This window comes from Salvelinus namaycush, chromosome 36 (genome assembly GCF_016432855.1).
Source record: "Salvelinus namaycush isolate Seneca chromosome 36, SaNama_1.0, whole genome shotgun sequence".
NCBI classification, from domain to species: domain Eukaryota; kingdom Metazoa; phylum Chordata; class Actinopteri; order Salmoniformes; family Salmonidae; genus Salvelinus; species Salvelinus namaycush.
In genome coordinates, this window is record NC_052342.1 from 26,140,730 (window position 1) to 26,163,152 (window position 22,423).

The following is a 22,423-nucleotide window of genomic DNA, read 5'->3' on the forward strand; positions in this document are numbered from 1 at the left end:
ATGACTTTTTTTGGGGGGGGCACAAAAACTCTAAATGACCTAAAAAAAAAAGACAACAAAATAAAAAGTGAATATTTAGGAGAGGCAACGCTGTCTTGTTGATGATCGATATGTTTTATAATGTTAATAATAATAATAATAGTAGTATTCAATATTTAAATGTCAATAAATATATTACGCGGCGGAGCCATTTTGGATCGTCTTTATACATCGCTTATCCATTCAGATCTGCCCACTTGATTTCACTTTGTTGTTCAAAATCACCAGCTGCTAATAAATAATTAATTAATGGAATAACAAAATAGAAGTAGGTTTTTTTTCAGACAGAATTTTGACATTGCTTGAATATTTGACCATTATAACGATACAATAGAACCCAAATATACTGCGATAAAGCATAATAGGCGGATGACAAAAAAAAACAAATACAGTACATTTAAAGTCAATAAAATATTTAAATCATGTTTTATAAATAAATATGGTCAAAAGTCAATACTATTCAAGTATCATTATTGCCAAGATATGAAATAAGCGCTAAAGTAGATGAAGTTTTCTTCAGTTTGATCTATAATTCCCTTGTTTACCTTATTTATCTATGGCGTTTGGATAGATGCTATGTGGGGTCCTTGGGACAACCCTACCCTTAACCCCTACCCTAAACCCCTACCCTAAACCCCTACCCTTAACCCCTACCCTTAACCCCTACCCTAAACCCCACCCTAAACCCCTACCCAAAACCCCTACCCCTTACCCCCACCCTTAACCCCTACCCCCACCCTTAACCCCTACCCTTAACCCCTTACCCCCACCCTTAACCCCTACCCTTAACCCCTACCCTTAACCCCACCCTTAACCCCTACCCTTAACCCCTACCCCCACCCTTAACCCCTACCCTTAACCCCTTACCCCTACCCTTAACCCCTGCCCCTACCCTTAACCCCTACCCTTAACCCCCACCCTTAACCCCTACCCCTTACCCCCACCCTTAACCCCTACCCTTAACCCCTACCCCTTACCCCCACCCTTAACCCCTACCCTTAACCCCTACCCCCACCCTTAACCCCTACCCTTAACCCCTTACCCCCACCCTTAACCCCTACCCTTAACCCCTACCCCTTACCCCCACCCTTACCATAACCCTCTTCTTAACCCTTACCGTAACCATTTTAAATGTCAACTTCTCAAATGGGGTTGACGTCAGAGTTGGACGTCCGAAGGATCCCACTCGGCATGTACGTTGGCTGCATAGAGTAACACTGTGGGCAGAATGAATGCAGCCCTCCCTGAGTCAACTTAACATATGAATTACAAAATGGCCGTCTTTTGAAAAAAAAAAACAACCCAAAAAACTAAACCAACCAAACATCCAACACAGGCTCAGTAAACTAACTAGGCACATAGGAGAGGTTGTCCACCTCCACCCTCCCTCCTCTGTTCCCTCCTCTCCCACAGCGAGTGACGATGGAGGGGCGATCAGAAGAAGGCAGGGTTCTGGTTAGAGGGGATATAGAGTCTCTGTGGAGTGGTGGGAGAGAGAGGGTAGGGGAAGGCTCTGGTACAGGCGTATGAGAGGAGCCCGGGGCTGTTGGAGACAGGAGGAGGAGAGAGAGAACCGTAGGAGACGGGAGGAAGAGGAGGAGAGAGCGAACCGGGGGAACTACCGTTGAGGAAGGAACAGTCTGAGAAAGGAAGGGATGGAGTAGAGAGAAAATACATTAAAAAATAATAATAATCGGTCAATTGTCTAACACAGGGGTAGGCAACATTTGGGAATTCCATAGAGGGTAGTTATTTTAAATGATATAGGTCCATAATAATTTCGACATACTTTTAACCAGGTATAAACGTTAAAGTGGAACCTGAAGTCGTTTAAAAAAAATCCAAAATAATAAAATGTTCCCTAAAACCACCGCGGGCCACATTTTAAAGGTGCCACCGGTTGTGAGTCACTGCGTAAGCGTGCGTTTAACTAACCCAGGTTCCAGAGTGCATTCTGGGCTGCCAGCTCCTTAGCGTCCTCCAACACCGTACACACCTTGTCTGGCATGAAGCTACTCCTCGTCGACAAGATCACGACCTAACAGACACACACACACACACACACACACATAGACACACACATAGACACACACACACACACACACACACACACACACACACACACATAGACACACACACATAGACACACACACACACATAGACACACACACACTTACACACACACACACACACACACACACACACACACATAGACACACACATAGACACACACACACACACACATAGACACACACACACACACACATAGACACACACACATAGACACACACACACACACATAGACACACACGCACGCACGCACACACACACACACACGCACACACACACACACACACACACACACACACACACACACACACACACACACACACACACACACACACACACACACACACACACACACACACACACACACACACAGAGAGAATTAAAAGGATGCATGCCCCCCAAAACATGGTTCAGAGATACAGTACGATCCCAGTGTTTGGCTGAGATACAGTACGATCCCGGTGTTTGGCTGTAACTTGGGTGGCTGCCTTTGCAGACTACTTCTCAGGTCTCCGTATGATGAGGTACATCAATTGAAGTATGCAAACAGTCTTTGTTAGTCTGGCTGACACCAGCTCTCAAAAGTCTTTCACAGCTTGTTGTGTAGTCACAGCCAGACTAGGTCTTTGTATACATGTTTGTTTGTTAAATGGTATGTAGTAGTAGTAAAAGTGGTGAAAATAATGAATGAATAAATGAACGGAGGTACTAATTACCAACAAATTAATTAAATAATGAGACATATACCCACCTTGTATATGAGCATTAGCTTGCCCTCTTGTCCCGGTGTGGAGTAGAGATAGTATTCAGGTAGAGCCCAGCTGTTCTTTAGGCAGTAGTACTCTAGTAGAGTTACCGCTGAACTAAACTGACCTAGTAACAACATATATAATATATAGTATTATTACAGTATATTATATAGTAGTAGAGGTAGTACTCAGGTAGAGCCCAGCTGTTCTTTAGGCAGTAGTACTCTAGTAGAGTCACCGCTGAACTAAACTGACCTAGTAACAACATATATAATATATAGTATTATTACAGTATATTATATAGTATTATTAGTAGTAGAGGCAGTACTCAGGTAGAGCCCAGCTGTTCTTTAGGCAGTAGTACTCTAGTAGAGTCACCGCTGAACTAAATTGGACCTAGTAACAACATATATAATATATAGTATTATTACAGTATATTATATAGTAGTAGAGGCAGTACTCAGGTAGAGCCCAGCTGTTCTTATAGCAGTAGTACTCTAGTAGAGTTACCGCTGAACTAAACTGACCTAGTAACAACATATATAATATATAGTATTATTACAGTATATTATATAGTATTATTAGTAGTAGAGGCAGTACTCAGGTAGAGCCCAGCTGTTCTTTAGGCAGTAGTACTCTAGTAGAGTCACCGCTGAACTAAATTGGACCTAGTAACAACATATATAATATATAGTATTATTACAGTATATTATATAGTAGTAGAGGCAGTATTCAGGTAGAGCCCAGCTGTTCTTATAGCAGTAGTACTCTAGTAGAGTTACCGCTGAACTAAACTGACCTAGTAACAACATATATAATATATAGTATTATTACAGTATATTATATAGTATTATTAGTAGTAGAGGCAGTACTCAGGTAGAGCCCAGCTGTTCTTATAGCAGTAGTACTCTAGTAGAGTTACCGCTGAACTAAATTGGACCTAGTAACAACATATATAATATATAGTATTATTACAGTAATAATATCACAATATCATAATGTAATATCATCATCATCAGCAGGTTTTCTAAAAAATACAAAAATGGATTTCCTGATTCTGGGAATCTTTCAAAAGGGATTTCTAGAAATCGTGGGATTTTTTAACCAAAATTTTGCAACCCTAATCTTCATCATCATCCGTATTGAACGTACCTGGTTTGAGTGACAGCAGGCTGGCGGGGGAGAGACTGGAGCCAGCGAAGATGGGATACACACACCTCTCCACATCCCCTGTTCCTACAGACAGACCATCTTCATCATCATATATTACACACAACATGCTCCTACAGACAGACCATCTTCATCATCATATATTACACACATGTTCCCACAGACAGACCACCTTCATCATCATCATCATCATATATTACACACAACCTGTTCCCACAGACAGACCATCTTCATCATCATCATATATTACACACAACATGCTCCTACAGACAGACCATCATCATCATCATCATATATTACACACAACCTGTTCCTACAGACAGACCATCATCATCATCATATATTACACACACTCCCACACGCTCCCTTCCCACAGACACACTGACCTGTTCCAACGTAGAGACTCCCCAGGCGAGGTGGCAGGCTGAGAGGTCGTAGAGGAGTCCCTACCTCCATCCCTCCTCCTCCTACATACACCAATAAGTTTATAACATTAATGTGCACCACAGGTACTTCTTGATATTACAGTTACAACTACTATTACTGCTGCTACTACTACTACTACTACTGTTGCTACTACTACTACCGTTTCTACTACTGCTACTACTACTACTACTGCTGCTGCTACTACTACTACTACTACTACTGCTGCTACTGTTTCTACTACTATTACTACCGTTTCTACTACTGCTACTACTACTACTACTACTACTACTACTACTACTACTGCTGCTGCTACTACTACTACTACTACTACTACTGCTGCTGCTACTACTACTAATACTACTACTGCTGCTACTACTACTACTACTGCTGCTGCTGCTACTACTACTACTACTACTACTGCTGCTACTACTACTACTACTACTGCTGCTGCTACTACTACTACTACTACTGCTGCTACTACTACTACTACTGTTACTGCTGCTACTACTACTACTACTGCTGCTACTACTACTACTACTACTGCTGCTACTACTACTACTACTACTACTGCTGCTACTACTACTACTACTACTACTGCTGCTACTACTACTACTACTACTGCTGCTACTACTACTACTACTGCTGCTGCTACTACTACTACTACTACTACTACTACTACTACTACTACTACTACTACTACTACTACTGCTGCTACTACTACTACTACTACTACTACTACTACTACTACTACTACTACTACTACTGCTACTACTACTACTACTACTACTACTACTACTACTACTACTACTACTACTACTACTACTACTACTACTACTACTACTACTACTGCTACTACTACTACTACTACTACTGCTGCTGCTACTACTACTACTACTACTACTACTACTACTACTACTACTACTACTACTACTACTACTGCTACTACTACTACTACTACTACTACTACTACTACTACTACTACTACTACTACTACTGCTGCTACTACTACTACTACTGCTGCTGTTACTACTACTACTACTGCTGCTACTACTACTACTACTACTACTGCTGCTACTACTACTACTGCTACTAATGCTGCTGTTACTACTACTACTAATGTTGCTACTAATGCTGCTGTTACTACTACTACTAATGTTGCTACTACTACTACTACTACTACTGTTGCTACTAATGCTGCTGTTACTACTACTACTAATGTTGCTACTACTACTACTACTACTACTACTGTTGCTACTACTACTACTACTACTGCTGCTACTACTACTACTACTACTGCTGCTACTACTACTACTGCTACTAATGCTGCTGTCACTACTACTAATGTTGCTACTACTACTGCTACTGCTACTACTACTACTACTACTGTTGCTACTACTACCTCTACTACTGCTGCTACTACTACTGCTGCTACTACTGCTACTACCTCTACTACTGTTGCTACCTCTACTACTTCTACTGCTACTGTTGCTCAGGGATGCAAACTGGTGAGGGCCCAAAAAGGTTTACACTTTTGTTTTTTTTGCATTGAAACATCCCTTTTAGGGGGAAATGCAGGTTCTAACTAATTAAACAACAAAGAATATGATCTACATGATCAGTCCGTGTGTGTCAAATAAAAAGTGCTTCATGTGAACCTAACTCATAGCTAAAAAAAATGTATAGAAAGCAATCCAATGTTATTTGTTGCCTAGACTTTACTGCAAATGACACTCAAGTCTTGAGAAAGAAACAATACACTAATATAGCAGTTAGCCATGAAATCCTTTATAATAGAACGCTTGTTACCATGACAGCCTTTATAACAGAACGCTTGTTACCATGACATCCTTTATAATAGAACGCTTGTTACCATGACATCCTTTATAATAGAACGCTTGTGACCATGACATCCTTTATAATAGAACGCTTGTGACCATGACATCCTTTATAATAGAACGCTTGTTACCATGACAGCCTTTATAATAGAACGCTTGTTACCATGACAGCCTTTATAACAGAACGCTTGTTACCATGACAGCCTTTATAATACAACGCTTGTTACCATGACATCCTTTATAATAGAATGCTTGTTACCATGACATCCTTTATAATAGAACGCTTGTGACCATGACATCCTTTATAATAGAACGCTTGTTACCATGACAGCCTTTATAATAGAACGCTTGTTACCATGACAGCCTTTATAACAGAACGCTTGTTACCATGACATTCTTTATAATAGAACACTTGTTACCATGACAGCCTTTATAATAGAACACTTGTTACCATGACAGCCTTAATAATAGAACGCTTGTTACCATGACATCCTTTATAATAGAACACTTGTTACCATGACAGCCTTAATAATAGAACGCTTGTTACCATGACAGCCTTTATAATAGAACACTTGTTACCATGACAGCCTTTATAATAGAACACTTGTTACCATGACAGCCTTAATAATAGAACGCTTGTTACCATGACAGCCTTAATAATAGAACACTTGTTACCATGACAGCCTTTATAATAGAACACTTGTTACCATGACAGCCTTTATAATAGAACACTTGTTACCATGACAGCCTTTATAATAGAACACTTGTTACCATGACAGCCTTTATAATAGAACACTTGTTACCATGACAGCCTTTATAATAGAACACTTGTTACCATGACAGCCTTTATAATAGAACACTTGTTACCATGACAGCCTTTATAATAGAACACTTGTTACAATGACAGCCTTTATAATAGAACACTTGTTACCATGACAGCCTTTATAATAGAACACTTGTTACCATGACATCCTTTATAATAGAACACTTGTTACCATGACAGCCTTTATAATAGAACACTTGTTACCATGACATCCTTTATAATAGAACACTTGTTACCATGACAGCCTTTATAATAGAACACTTGTTACCATGACAGCCTTTATAATAGAACACTTGTTACCATGACAGCCTTAATAATAGAACGCTTGTTACCATGACATCCTTAATAATAGAACGCTTGTTACAATGACATCCTTTATAATAGAACGCTTGTGACCATGACATCCTTTATAATAGAAGGCTTGTGACCATGACAGCCTTTATAATAGAACGCTTGTTACCATGACAGCCTTTATAATAGAACGCTTGTGACCATGACATCCTTTATAATAGAAGGCTTGTGACCATGACAGCCTTTATAATAGAACACTTGTTACCATGACAGCCTTTATAATAGAACACTTGTTACCATGACAGCCTTTATAATAGAACACTTGTTACCACGACAGCCTTTATAATAGAACGCTTGTGACCATGACATCCTTTATAATAGAACGCTTGTTACCATGACAGCCTTTATAATAGAACACTTGTTACCATGACATCCTTTATAATAGAAGGCTTGTGACCATGACATCCTTTATAATAGAACACTTGTTACCATGACAGCCTTTATAATAGAACACTTGTTACCACGACAGCCTTTATAATAGAACGCTTGTGACCATGACATCCTTTATAATAGAACGCTTGTTACCATGACAGCCTTTATAATAGAACACTTGTTACCATGACATCCTTTATAATAGAAGGCTTGTGACCATGACATCCTTTATAATAGAACACTTGTTACCATGACAGCCTTTATAATAGAACACTTGTTACCATGACAGCCTTTATAATAGAACACTTGTTACCACGACAGCCTTTATAATAGAACGCTTGTGACCATGACATCCTTTATAATAGAAGGCTTGTGACCATGACAGCCTTTATAATAGAACACTTGTTACCATGACAGCCTTTATAATAGAACACTTGTGACCATGACATCCTTTATAATAGAAGGCTTGTGACCATGACAGCCTTTATAATAGAACGCTTGTTACCATGACATCCTTTATAATAGAAGGCTTGTGACCACACATCTAAATATTGCACTTGGAGGGGGGGGGGGGACTCTTAAGTAGAAATAGAATGAAACAAACAGGCATTATATGTTTTGCTCTATTATAGTGGCCACTAGAGTAGACATAGATCAAGTGCGCAAGGCTATTACATGAGTGCAAAAATAACATTCACTGAGTAAAAAAATGTAATAATCCCCCCTCACTCACGCGTGTCACTGTCAAAGTTCAACACAACAAAAGCAATATCTTTGGGCTACACTGCATTGTACACTTTCTGCCTGTGGACATCTGTTCTACAATGTGCCAGCAGAGTATAATACCCTTTGTTGGCATAATTGATCTCTTTCAGGCAGAGAGTAGACCTGGCTTACACCTTTTTATCCACTAGTATTGAAAAAGTGAGAAAGAGGGGAAGTGTGTGGTGTTCCTTTCACCTCTATAGTGGCATCCAGCTTAAACCAGGCCCAAGCTCCAGCTACACTTGTTTAACAAGCAACGTCTCATTTTCACCTAATTCTCTCATTCTGAAAATGAACCACATACTGTAAAGGGAAAACATGAGTTCACAGATAGTAGTTAGTTAGTTAGCTAGTTAACATGTCACACAGATCGCCAGGGTCCAGTAAACAACGTACACGTTATAACTTGAGGAACGGCAAGAAGTCGTATAACGTTCCAGGCTTCTCACCTCTTAGTTATCGTTCAGGGGACGTGGCCGCTGTACGTTAACTGGTAAACTACCGTACAACTCTCCTGCTGTTTTTCCAGAGCGCGCTGATGCTGTAAACTAACCGATCTCTTCTCTCTTCAGTCGAGTGCTGCATTCTGTTGATATGTGAACGACTGGCTGAGCCTCGGATACAGCAGCCAGTACGGCTCCCAACGCGCATCACTCGTTTGCTACCAGCCAGTAGTCATGCAAAGCCCCCCCTCAACTTTTCTCATCGGATTTACACGAATCACGTAGGTCACCTATTTTGGATTCAAAACGGCGAATTTAGCCGAAAGGTGACTAGTTTGCATCCCTGGTTGCTACTACCACTACTGTTGCTGCCACTACTACTACTACTACTACTGCTACTACTACTGCTGCTGCCACTACTACTACTACTACTGCTGCTACTACTACTGCTGCTGCCACTACTACTACTACTACTGATATTACTGTTGCTACTACTACAACTACTACTACTACTACTATTGCTACTACTACTACTGTTGCTACTACTACTACTACTGCTGCTACTGTTACTGCTACTACTACTACTACTGTTGCTACTACTACTAACACCACTACTACTACTAATAGTACTGTTGCTACTACTACTACCGTTGCTTCTACTACCACTGCTGTTACTGCTACTACTACTACTGCTGCTACTACTGTTGCTACTACTACTACTACTACCGTTGCTTCTACTACCACTGATGTTACTGCTACTACTACTGCTGCTACTACTGTTGCTACTACTACTACTACTGCTACTTCTACTGCTGCTACTACTGTTGCTACTACTACTACTACTACTACTACCACTACGGCTACTGTTGCTGCTACTACTACTAACACCACTACTACTACTAATAGTACTGTTGCTACTACCGTTGCTTCTACTACCACTACTACCACTGCTATTACTACTACTACTACCGCTGCTACTGCTACTACTACAACTACTACTAATGTTGTTGCTACTACTACTACTACTGCTAATACCACCACTACTATTGCTGCTACTGCTGCTACTACTACTACTAATGTTGTTGCTACTACTACTACTACTACTGCTAATACCACCACTACTATTGCTGCTACTGCTGCTACTACTACAACTACTACTAATGTTGTTGCTACTACTACTGCTACTACGACTACCGTTGCTACTACTACTACTACTACTACAACTACTACTGCTAATACCACCACTACTATTGCTGCTACTGCTACTACGACTACCGTTGCTACTACTACTACTACTGCTACTACTACCACTACTACCACTGCTACTACTACTACTACTGTTACTACTGCTACTACTACTACTACTGTTACTACTGCTACTACTGCTGCTACTACTGCTTCTACTACTACTACTGATGCTGTTACTGCTACTGTTGCTACTACTACTGTTACTACTACTACTACTACTACTACTGTTACTACTACTACTACTACTACTACTGTTACTACTACTACTACTACTGTTACTACTGCTACTACTACTACTACTGTTACTACTGCTACTACTACTACTACTGCTTCTACTACTACTACTACTACTACTACTACTACTACTACTGTTACTACTGCTACTACTACTACTACTGCTTCTACTACTACTACTACTACTACTACTGTTACTGCTACTGTTACTGCCGCTGCTACTGTTACTGCCGCTGCTACTGTTACTGCCGCTGCTACTGTTACTGCCGCTGCTACTGTTACTGCCGCTGCTACTGTTACTGCCGCTGCTACTGTTACTGCCGCTGCTACTGTTACTGCCGCTACTGTTACTGTTACTACTGCTGCTGCTACTATGCATTTTGTAGCTATCAATTGTCCCGTAGATATTTGCGCATATTAGCAGACTTATTTAAGGTCAAACTTCACATTTCTCTAGTAAATGCTACTAATAAATCAGTAAAATGTCCTCTATAAGTGGTCAGTTCATTCAAGGTCAATCATCTGGGGTTTATTTACCTCCTCCCATCATGCCTCCATCCTCACGTCCCTGGAAGAGAAAACTCCCGGTGGAGGACACATCGCCGTAGGGACCCACGAGGTTACTGTTACCGACATAACCACGGTTACCGAACCGTCGCCCGCCCTCTTTACTGAAGGAGGAAGAAGATTACTTTATCCATTTTCACACAAACAAACAGAGGTTGGAGCCGAGCAGTTCTATGGGGGTTAAGTGCCGCCTTGCTCAAGGGCACATCCCATTGGTTCTACCTTTCATCTGTTTGTGTTTTATCAGTTTACTGTTGCATTTTAAATAAAGTTTGATTTGTTTTTACCTGACAGGCTTGGCGAGGGTGACCTCGATGGTGGCTCCGTCGATCAGCGCTCCGTTCATCAGGTGTAAAGCCGTCACTGCGTCCTCACGGGAGTGGTAGTGGACAAACGCATAGTCTGTCAATTTCTACAGGAGAACAGAAAAACACTAATTGGAAAACAGACAGAAAAATACTGTAGAAAACAGACAAAAATACTATTGAAAACAGAGAAATTTATTTTTGGCCTTTCAAAAGAGTATAGAGAAGGAAGAGAGGACTGATATTTTGCCAATTTATTTAGCAGTCCACATAAATATTTTTTTGTTGTTGCTTTCAACCCAATCCCAAGATATCCACCCTCAAAGGGTTTGAAGTAGCCTGAAGGATTGTATTGGCCTTTACAGAGATAACTCCGTATCGGCCTTTATTCTGATTAAAAACAGGTCAATTTAAGGCAGTTTTGAGACCAAAATAAGGCCACAAATATTGATGAATAAAATTACTTTCAAGAATTCCACAGTAACACATTCACACACACAGACACCAATACCTTGACTCTCTCCACAGTGCCAGGTTTGAATCTAGAGAACTCCTGTCGCAGTGTATCTTCAGTAGTCGTCATCATCAGGTTTCTAAAAAAAAAAAAAAAAGTTTACTTTATTGTCAAGTTGTCAACAGGGACATAAAGAGGAGTCGTTTTGGTTGGTTTCCTTCTCCCCCCCTTTCCCAACACACGCACATTACACATGCTAGGGGTGTAAAAGTTTAAACGTTAAAAAAAGGAAATTGGGATCCTTAACGTTGAGACAAACCATTAACGGAGAAATAATGTTTTTGTGTGTCCCCCCCCCCACAGCAAAATTCTAATCATAATGCAGCTGGCTCAAAAAATACATTTATGCACGATGGCGCACTCGCGCAGCCGGTTTGCGTTCCGTGTTACTGTACGGTTCTGACTGTCTGGTGGCTGACCTGCCTATACTGATAGATAGACCTAGTGCACGGTTCTGACTGTCTGTCTGGTGGCTGACCTGCCTATACTGATAGATAGACCTAGTGCACGGTTCTGACTGTCTGTCTGGTGGCTGACCTGCCTATACTGATAGATAGACCTAGTGCACGGTTCTGACTGTCTGTCTGGTGGCTGACCTGCCTATACTGATAGATAGACCTAGTGCACGGTTCTGACTGTCTGGTGGCTGACCTGCCTATACTGATAGATAGACCCAGTGCCCGGTTCTGACTGTCTGGTGGCTGACCTGCCTATACTGATAGATAGACCTAGTGCACGGTTCTGACTGTCTGGTGGCTGACCTGCCTATACTGATAGATAGACCTAGTGCACGGTTCTGACTGTCTGGTGGCTGACCTGCCTATACTGATAGATAGACCCAGTGCACGGTTCTGTCTGTCTGTCTGGCGGCTGACCTGTCTATACTGTGCCCCTCTCCTCTCTAGCTCGTTATGAAATATTGAATCTTAGGAGTCAATTCCTAGTGGAAGATGTTTTCTTTCAACTAAATGTCTTGGTAAGTCAAACTATATCAAAGTACTTTTGTAGGAGAGAGTGGTCGGCGTGCAGGGAGCTCGAGATTATTTGAATGACAATCCTGTTCGCCTAGTGATGGACGTTACTCCTGCTTCAGAAGCGACATTCCTTTACAGGTAGTAAAATGTCAGTTCAACGTTCTTAACTATAAACCAGAGAAGGTTTTCGTGTCTGCATTTAAAAAGCTACGGCGTATGCTTTACAGACAAACGGACATGCCGTAGCCGACGGACTTTCCAAGGGGATTTATGACTGCGTGGGTAGATATGAGGGAAAGGAGATACCTAGTCAGTTGTAGATCTGTATGTGTTCTTCAACTGAAATTGTGTCTGCCGCATTTAACCCAACCTCTCTGAATCAGAGACTTAAAATCGACATCCACGTCATCCGCGCCCCCGGGGGGAACAGTGGGTTAACTGCCTTGCTCACAGGCAGAATGACAGATTTTTGCCTTGTCAGCTCAGTTACTGGCCCATCGCTCCAACCCGCCAGGCTATTTATTGCCTGTCGCTATCGGTTATACATACATAATAGGACCATTATTCACACACACACACACACACCTGACGTAGAGCACTCTGACACGTAGCATGGTCTCCTCGTCAACATCCTTCTCTGGTTCAGCCCAGTCCACCTGGATAGTGTGACCCCACAGCTGGAACGTACCTGGAGATATTCCACCCCCCCCAAAGAAATCAGTTTTCTCCATTTAGTTTTTTCAGTTACAATTTTTTCCTACGTTTTCAAATTTTCGCTCTCAAAACCAAAACATTTCTAAATAGAAAAACATAAAAAGTGGATGTTCTAAGTCCATTACAATGTTTTTATTTTTTTATATCCCATTTTCTCCCCAATTTTCGTGGTATCCAATCGCTAGTAATTACTATCTTGTCTCATCGCTACAACTCCCGTACGGGCTCGGGAGAGACGAAGGTCGAAAGCCATGCGTCCTCCGAAGCACAACCCAACCAAGCCGCACTGCTTCTTAACACAGCGCGCCTCCAACCCGGAAGCCAGCCGCACCAATGTGTCGGAGGTGTACCTGGCCCCCTTGCTTAGCGCGCACTGCGCCCGGCCCGCCACAGGAGTCGCTGGAGCGCGATGAGACAAGGATATCCCTACCGGCCAAACCCTCCCTAACCCGGACGACGCTATGCCAATTGTGCGTCGCCCCACGGACCTCCAGGTCGCGGCCGGCTGCGACAGAGCCTGGGTGCGAACCCAGAGACTCTGGTGGCGCAGCTAGCACTGCGATGCAGTGCCCTAGACCACTGCGCCACCCGGGAGGCCCTCCATTACAATGTTTAAACTACATCAGGACACCCCTTCTGAGGTCTGGGAAAAATGGAAGGAACTTATATTTTCGAGTGTACCCTTTAATTCAACTGCTCACCAGCCAGAGACCGTTGTGATTGAAGAGTTTGCAAAACAAATGGTCACTGGACTGATACACAAAAAAAACAATAAGCCGCAAAGTGGTAGGCCACACAAGCTCACAGAAAAGGGACCGCCGAGAGGGAATGCTCATGTCTGTGTGATTTGGTCTACCACTTTGTGTAGACGTTAGCGAGGTTGCAGAACTAGAAGCACAAGCATTTCGCTACACTCGCATTAACATCTGCTAACCATGTGTATGTGACAAATAAAATGTGATTTAATAACATGATATCATTCTGCCAGTTAGGCATAGGTTACTTTGTAGTGAACATTTTAATTGAGAAGGTTTTTTGGGAAAACCTTTGTATCTACCAGATGACGGATGTCATTCGCATCCTCGCTAACGTCTACACAAAGTGGTAGACCAAATCACACAGACATGAGCATTCCCTCTCGGCGGTCCCGTTTTGTGAGCTTGTGTGGCCTACCACTTTGCGGCTGAGCCGTTGTTGCTCCTAGACGTTTCCACTTCACAATAACAGCACTTAGAGTTGACCGGGACAGCTCTAGCAGGGCAGAAATTTGACGAACTGACTTGTTGGGAAGGTGGCATCCTATGACGGTGCCGCGTTGAAAGTTGAAGGAAAATACAAAACACTGATATCTTTTGTTCATGTCTTATGATAAACTTGGGCAAATTAACACATTTTTTTTTTTTTTAATAAGTTCAATATATTGTTGAATATCGTTGAATTCTGTTTTAATGTCTGGATTCCGTGATACCGACTGCATTCCCAGCAATGCAGATTTATAGGGCCCTAGCTATGGCATCTATAAATCTATCCATGACACCTACACCACCCGATGTCACAGGAAGGCCAAAAAGATAATCAAGGACAACATCCACTCGAGCCACTGCCTGTTCACCCCTCTATCATCCAGAAGGCGAGGTCAGTACAGGTGCATCAAAGTTGGGACCGAGAGACTGAAAAACAGTCTTCTATCCCAGAGGTCATCAGACTGTTAAATAGACATCACTAACACAGAGAGAGGCTTGCTGCCAACATACTGACTCAAATCTCTGGCCACTTTAATAAATGGACTTCACTAGTCACTTTAAATAACGACACTTTAATAATGTTTACATATCCTACATTACTCATCTCATATGTATATACTGTACTCTATACCATCTACTGCATGTTGCCTATGCCGTTCTGTACCATCACTCATTCATATATCTTTATGTACATATTCTTTATCCCTTTACACTTGTGTGTATAAGGTAGTAGTTGTGGAATTGTTAGGTTAGATTACTTGTTGGTTATTACTGCATTGCTGGAACTAGAAGCACAAGCATTTTGCTACACTCGCATTAACATCTGCTAACCATGTGTATGTGACCAATAAAATTTGATATCAATTGTTTAGTTTTAGCCCCCTCTACAGTAACTCCGAGGTACTGCTACTACTATAACTGACTAAACTCCCAGTTCAACTCGTCCTCTAGTCCCCCAACAGCCCAACTACAGTCCTCTAGTCCCCAACAGCTCAACTCTAGTCCTCTAGTCCCCCAACAGCCCAACTCCAGTCCTCTAGTCCCCCAACAGCCCAACTACAGTCCTCTAGTCCCCCAACAGACCAACTACAGTCCTCTAGTCCCCCAACAGCCCAACTACAGTCCTCTAGTCCCCCAACAGCCCAACTACAGTCCTCTAGTCCCCCAGCAGCCCAACTACAGTCCTCTAGTCCCCAACAGCTCAACTCTAGTCCTCTAGTCCCCCAACAGCCCAACTACAGTCCTCTAGTCCCCCAACAGCCCAACTACAGTCCTCTAGTCCCCCAACAGCTCAACTCTAGTCCTCCAACAGCCCAACTCCAGTCCTCTAGTCCCCCAACAGTCCAACTCCAGTCCTCTAGTCCCCCAACAGCCCAACTACAGTCCTCTAGTCCCCAACAGCTCAACTCTAGTCCTCTAGTCCCCCAACAGCTCAACTCTAGTCCTCTAGTCCCCCAACAGCCCAACTCCAGTCCTCTAGTCCCCCAACAGTCCAACTACAGTCCTCTAGTCCCCCAACAGCCCAACTCCAGTCCTCTAGTCCCCCAACAGTCCAACTCCAATCCTCTAGTCCCCCAACAGCCCAACTCCAGTCCTCTAGTCCCCCAACAGCCCAACTCCAGTCCTCTAGTCCCCCTAACAGCCCAACTCCAGTCCTTTAGTCCTCCAACAGCCCGACTCGTCCTCCAGTCCCCCAACAGCCCAACTCCAGTCCCCCAACAGCCCAACTCCAGTCCCCCAACAGCCCAACTCCAGTCCTTTACAACATACATTTATATTGTAGCCCTGGACAAGTAGATCTGGTATGACTTACCATGGCTGCAGCTTTGTGAGACTTGTAGAGTGTGTGTGTGTGTGTGTGTGTGTGTGTGTGTGTGTGTGTGTGTGTGTGTTTGTGTGTGTGTACCTGGTATTAGTTTCCTCCGTGCCATGGCTGCTGCTTTGTGAGAGTCGTACTCAACGAAGGCAAACCCTCTGTTCTTAGTCTTGTCTGTAGCGCTGGGGTACACTATGACATCTACCACTCCTTCTGTTACCTAGACAACACACACCGATTGATACACAGTGTGAGTGTGTGTACGCCACTCACCAGGTTGTGTGTCATGAGTGTGCGTGTCAAGGGCATGATCTGAACCATGGTCTCCCACAGGAGAAACCAACGTCTTGACCATTAGATCAAGGAGAAAGTCCCTACCTCATTATGAGACCATGTAAGTCCACTAACCTTCCTCATGATGTCAGCCCACTAACCTTCCTCATGATGTGAGCCCACTAACCTTCCTCATGATGTCAGCCCACTAACCTTCCTCATGATGTCAGCCCACTAACCTTCCTCATGATGTCAGCACACTAACCTTCCTCATGATGTGAGCACACTAACCTTCCTCATGATGTGAGCACACTAACATTCCTCGTGATGTCAGCACACTAACCTTCCTCATGATGTGAGCCCACTAACCTTCCTCATGATGTCAGTCCACTAACCTTCCTCATGATGTCAGCCCACTAACCTTCCTCGTGATGTCATCACACTAACCTTCCTCATGATGTCAGCACACTAACATTCCTCATGATGTCAGCACACTAACATTCCTCGTGATGTCAGCACACTAACCTTCCTCGTGATGTCAGCACACTAACCTTCCTCATGATGTGAGCCCACTAACCTTCCTCGTGATGTCAGCACACTAACCTTCCTCGTGATGTCAGCACACTAACCTTCCTCGTGATGTCAGCACACTAACCTTCCTCATGATGTCAGCACACTAACCTTCCTCATGATGTCAGCCAACTAACCTTCCTCGTGATGTCAGCACACTAACCTTCCTCATGATGTCAGCCCACTAACCTTCCTCGTGATGTCAGCACACTAACCTTCCTCATGATGTCAGCACACTAACATTCCTCATGATGTCAGCACACTAACATTCCTCGTGATGTCAGCACACTAACCTTCCTCGTGATGTCAGCACACTAACATTCCTCGTGATGTCAGCCCACTAACCTTCCTCGTGATGTCAGCACACTAACATTCCTCGTGATGTCAGCACACTAACATTCCTCGTGATGTCAGCACACTAACCTTCCTCATCTCCACTACTATTTCCTCCTTCGTCTTGTCTTTGGGTATGGACCCTGTAGAACGGGGAGGGCATTCCTATCATTAGTAAATGGGCTAAAATATAAAACAACACATTTGAGTGATATTTTCCATTGCTGAAATAGACATACGAGTTCAGACAAGATTGTGTTGAAGTCATTCCTACCTATGAACAGTCTACAGTTGTCCAGACAGACACAGACACACACCTATAAACTTCCCCTGATCTGATCTTATGGTTGAGTTGTAGGGTTAGGCGATATTTGGGCAGACCTCTTCTACGATATGCTTCTCCGAATATCATCGGGTTTGCGACGTTAATGACTAGATAATTCATTTTTTTTTAATTTACCATATTACAGTCACATTCTCATTAAACAATGTTAGTATGGCAAAAAAATAATAAGGCTTAGTTAATAAATGTAGACTTAATTTAACATCTTGATACAGCCTAACTGATGAAACTGCACAGTTTCGATTTGTTAAGTTCAAATAGAGTATAGTCTTGACTATCACAATATATCGTCTTGCACTTCACGATATATTGTCAATGTCAAAATATCACAATATTAGACGTATTCATATAGCAACCATATTGTGTTGTGATAAGTGTTGAAGTCATTCCTACCTATGAACAATCTACAGTTGTCCAGACTGACACATACTCCTATAAACTTCCCTGGTCTGATCTCATGGTTGTCTAGGAGATGGATGGATCTCTGAGCTGCCTCTCTGTAATCACACACACAGGAGGGGAGAATGATAAGAGAGGGTTGAGAAGAGGAAGAGAGATAGAGAGAGGGGTGGGGGGGGGGGGATAATCCCTACCTGGTAGTGTACATGACAAAAGCGTAGCCCCGGTTCTCTCCACTAAACTCCATCATCAGTCTGAACTCATAGATTCTCCCAGCTCTCTCAAACACTGGCACCAACTCATCCTCATACATGTCCCTAGGGATCTTACCTTTTAAGATACCAAACCCACAAAGATTCTCTTATCGTCATTATACTCTTATACTGATGTGTGTGTAAGTAGATTACATGTGGTTCCTTACCTACAAACACCTCACACCCTCGTGGGGGAGGAGGGCCATCCCAACCTGGGGAGAAGGAGGAAAGGGAAAGAGAGAGAGAGGAGAGGAAGGATGAGGAGAGAGAGAGAATGATGAAAGAGAGGAGAGAGAGGAGAGAGAGAGGAGGAAGGATGAGGAGAGAGAGAATGATGAGAGAGAGAAAGAAAGAGAGCGAGAGAGAGAGAGAGAGAGAGAGAGAGAGAGAGAGAGAGAGAGAGAGAGAGAGAGAGAGAGAGAGAGGAGGAAGGATGAGGAAAGAGAGAGAATGATGAAAGAGAGGAGAGAGAGAGAGGAGAAATGAGGAGAGAGGAGGCAGAGAGAGGATGATGAGAGGAGAGAGAGAAGGAAGGATGAGGAAAGAGAGAGAATGATGAAAGAGAGGAGAGAGAGAGAAGAGGAATGAGGAGAGAGAGGAGGCAGAGAGGATGATGAGAGGAGAGAGAGAAGGAAGGATGAGGAAAGAGAGAGAATTATGAAAGAGAGGAGAGAGAGAGGAGGAAGGATGAGGAGAGAGAGAGAGAGAGAGGAGAGGGATGAGGAAAGAGAGAGAATGATGAAAGAGAGGAGAGAGAGAGAGGAGGAATGAGGAGAGAGAGGAGGCAGAGAGAGGATGATGAGAGGAGAGAGAGGAGAGAGAGAAGGAAGGATGAGGAAAGAGAGAGAATGATGAAAGAGAGGAGAGAGAGAGGAGGAATGAGGAGAGAGAGGAGGCAGAGAGAGGATGATGAGAGGAGAGAGAGGAGAGAGAGAAGGAAGGATGAGGAAAGAGAGAGAATGATGAACGAGAGGAGAGAGGAGGAATGAGGAGAGAGAGGAGGCAGAGAGAGGATGATGAGAGGAGAGAGAGGAGAGAGAGAAGGAAGGATGAGGAAAGAGAGAGAATGATGAAAGAGAGGAGAGAGAGGAGGAATGAGGAGAGAGAGAATGATGAGAGAGAGGAGGAATGAGGAGAGAGAGGAGGCAGAGAGAGGATGATGAGAGGAGAGAGCGAGAGAGGATGATGAGAGAGAAATCATTAAAGTTCATTGCACCTGTATTAATCATTCATAATCTAATTACTATAATTAATGGGAAGGTGCAAAGTTTACATCACTTCAATGTCAGTAGAAATGGAGCCACTCCTGACAGATTCCTAACATTACACCTCCTCATCATCTAACAATCAGTAGATATGGAGCCACTCCTGACAGCCTAACATTACACCTCCTCATCATCTAACAATCAGTAGATATGGAGCCACTCCTGACAGATTCCTAACATTGCACCTCCTCAACATCTAACAATCAGTAGATATGGAGCCACTCCTGACAGCCTAACATTACACCTCCTCATCATCTAACAATCAGTAGATATGGAGCCACTCCTGACAGATTCCTAACATTACACCTCCTCATCATCTAACAATCAGTAGATATGGAGCCACTCCTGACATCCTAACACTGTCGGCCTTTCAGCTTTGTATTTTATATATATATATGATCTGCGCATGTGCTAACACTAGCCGAGAGAGCCTCCCTCCTTAGCGTGAGTGAAGTGAGTTCTGAACAACTGAGTGAATTTATGCGTCTTAGTAGTTTTCACACACAAACTCTAAATGAAATATGCTTCCCAAAAATAACATGATTCCAGGTAAATAGGAATATTTGGCGAAATCGTTCTTCTTGCAAAGGTTTAAATCAAACTATTATATTAATCTGACTGTCCACATTCATCGCGTTATTGTATGCATGTAACCGTACTCTCTTACACACACAATTGGTACTACATCTTCTCTCTCTCTCTCTCTCTCTGACATACCAGTTGAATTCAACCACAGTTGTTAACTTACACACTGTCTCTCTCACACACACACACACACACACATATAACGTTAATCCCACACCTGGAGGCGGGCCACCGAACTTCCTCTGTCCATTCTCCTGTACCATGCTGTATCCCGTGCTCTCCATCAGCGCTAGCAGCGCAGCCTCGTTCGGGCTCTCCATCCTCCCGTCCTCCCCCATCAGACTACCGCCGTCTCCGTCCATGGTTAGCTAACGTTGGAAGCTCGGCTGTGGTGTAGACGGCTGGCTAACGTTAGGCAATTCCGTTAAATAGTTTGGTGAATTAACGTTAATGAAGTTGTTCATATTTTCCACTCGTCTTTGGTTTAGCTAGCTGGCAAATTAACTTGCATTTTTTTTTTCAATTAAGTTGACAACATAAATATATAGCTAGTTACGTTACTAACAACGGTATTAATAGCTAGATTAAACAAATTCGTATGAACCGCGGACTTTGCTAGCAGTACAGTACAGTAGCTCCAGTAATTTACCGGCTAAATTAACATTACTGTTAACTTACTTTAGCTAGCTAGGCGGGAATTAACGCTAGCTAGATAACGTTGCTATCAAATAGCTAGCTCGATGGTTAATTAGTAAAAGTCAACAAAAAAAAGCTGCTTACCTCGGTCGTAAATATATGTATTATAGTTTGTTTTTTTTAACCGTGGATTTGATCAATTTATAGTGTCTATATATTCGCTACCGTGATGAACTACGTTAGTCAGTTATCAAATTCCCCTCAGAGAAAACCGGCCTCTCTTCCTCCAGTTGTCAGAGGCGACCGCGATCATCCACATCCAGCCAATCAGCGTGTGTTGTGAGTGCGAAAGGCGGGATAATTGGGGTGTGTTCGTAAATGAACTCTGGAGTAGCAGAGTTCATTTGTAAAAAATCATTTTTTATTTATTTAACTAGGCATGCCAGTTAAGAACATTTTATTTTATTTACAATGACGGTCTACCTGAGGAACAGTGGGTTAACTGCCATGTTCAGGGGTATAAACGACCGATTTTTACTTTGTCAGCTCAGGGATTCGATCCAGCAACCTTTCGGTTACCGACCCAACGCTGACTCTACCTGCCACCCAAACTTACTGGTATAAAGTTGGCTATCTTGCTAGCTACTTCCAAACACACATGAGAGAACAGCCCACTCTGACCATTTTACCCGCCCTAGCAGAGTTGATTAGGCTGTGTTGTGCACCATGTTATCTAGAGCAATTGGTGACTGTAACTGTGCTGCACGGAAACAATTTAATTACGTTTTTTCTTACTTTTTTGCCGACGCATACTTACACCGGTCACATTCAACTGGTGTTTCGCGTTTGTAAATTCATAAATTATTCTGCGCTCTGAAATCGGAGTAGACAGCCAGAGTGATTTATGAACGCACCCAAATCCATACACGTTGCTATAAATGAATACTTCATTTGTCCGTCTGAAAATAAATAATCACAAGAAGAAAACGGTGACAATGTTTTTAAATTGTATTTATAGTAACATAATTCACTGTTATGCAGGTCAAAATAGTATACCATTCACACTTATGTAATTAATCAATTAAAATTAAACACAGGGTGTAAAC

General features: G+C 42.7%; 1 protein-coding gene across 1 annotated transcript; it reads right to left on the bottom strand.

The window, feature by feature from the left end:
- Positions 1 to 1,473: 1,473 nt before the first annotated feature.
- Positions 1,474 to 21,007, bottom strand: rbm46 (RNA binding motif protein 46). Its single transcript, XM_038975930.1, has 15 exons — positions 20,899 to 21,007; positions 18,999 to 19,043; positions 18,772 to 18,907; positions 18,572 to 18,675; positions 17,926 to 17,978; positions 16,750 to 16,879; positions 13,471 to 13,573; positions 11,909 to 11,990; positions 11,380 to 11,504; positions 11,063 to 11,196; positions 4,415 to 4,495; positions 4,011 to 4,094; positions 2,861 to 2,982; positions 1,975 to 2,077; positions 1,474 to 1,679 (listed from the first exon to the last, which is right to left on the bottom strand). The coding sequence occupies exons 1-15, from the start codon at positions 20,999 to 21,001 to the stop codon at positions 1,474 to 1,476; spliced, it is 1,611 nt and encodes a 536-aa protein (XP_038831858.1). The 5' UTR covers positions 21,002 to 21,007.
- Positions 21,008 to 22,423: the final 1,416 nt, after the last annotated feature.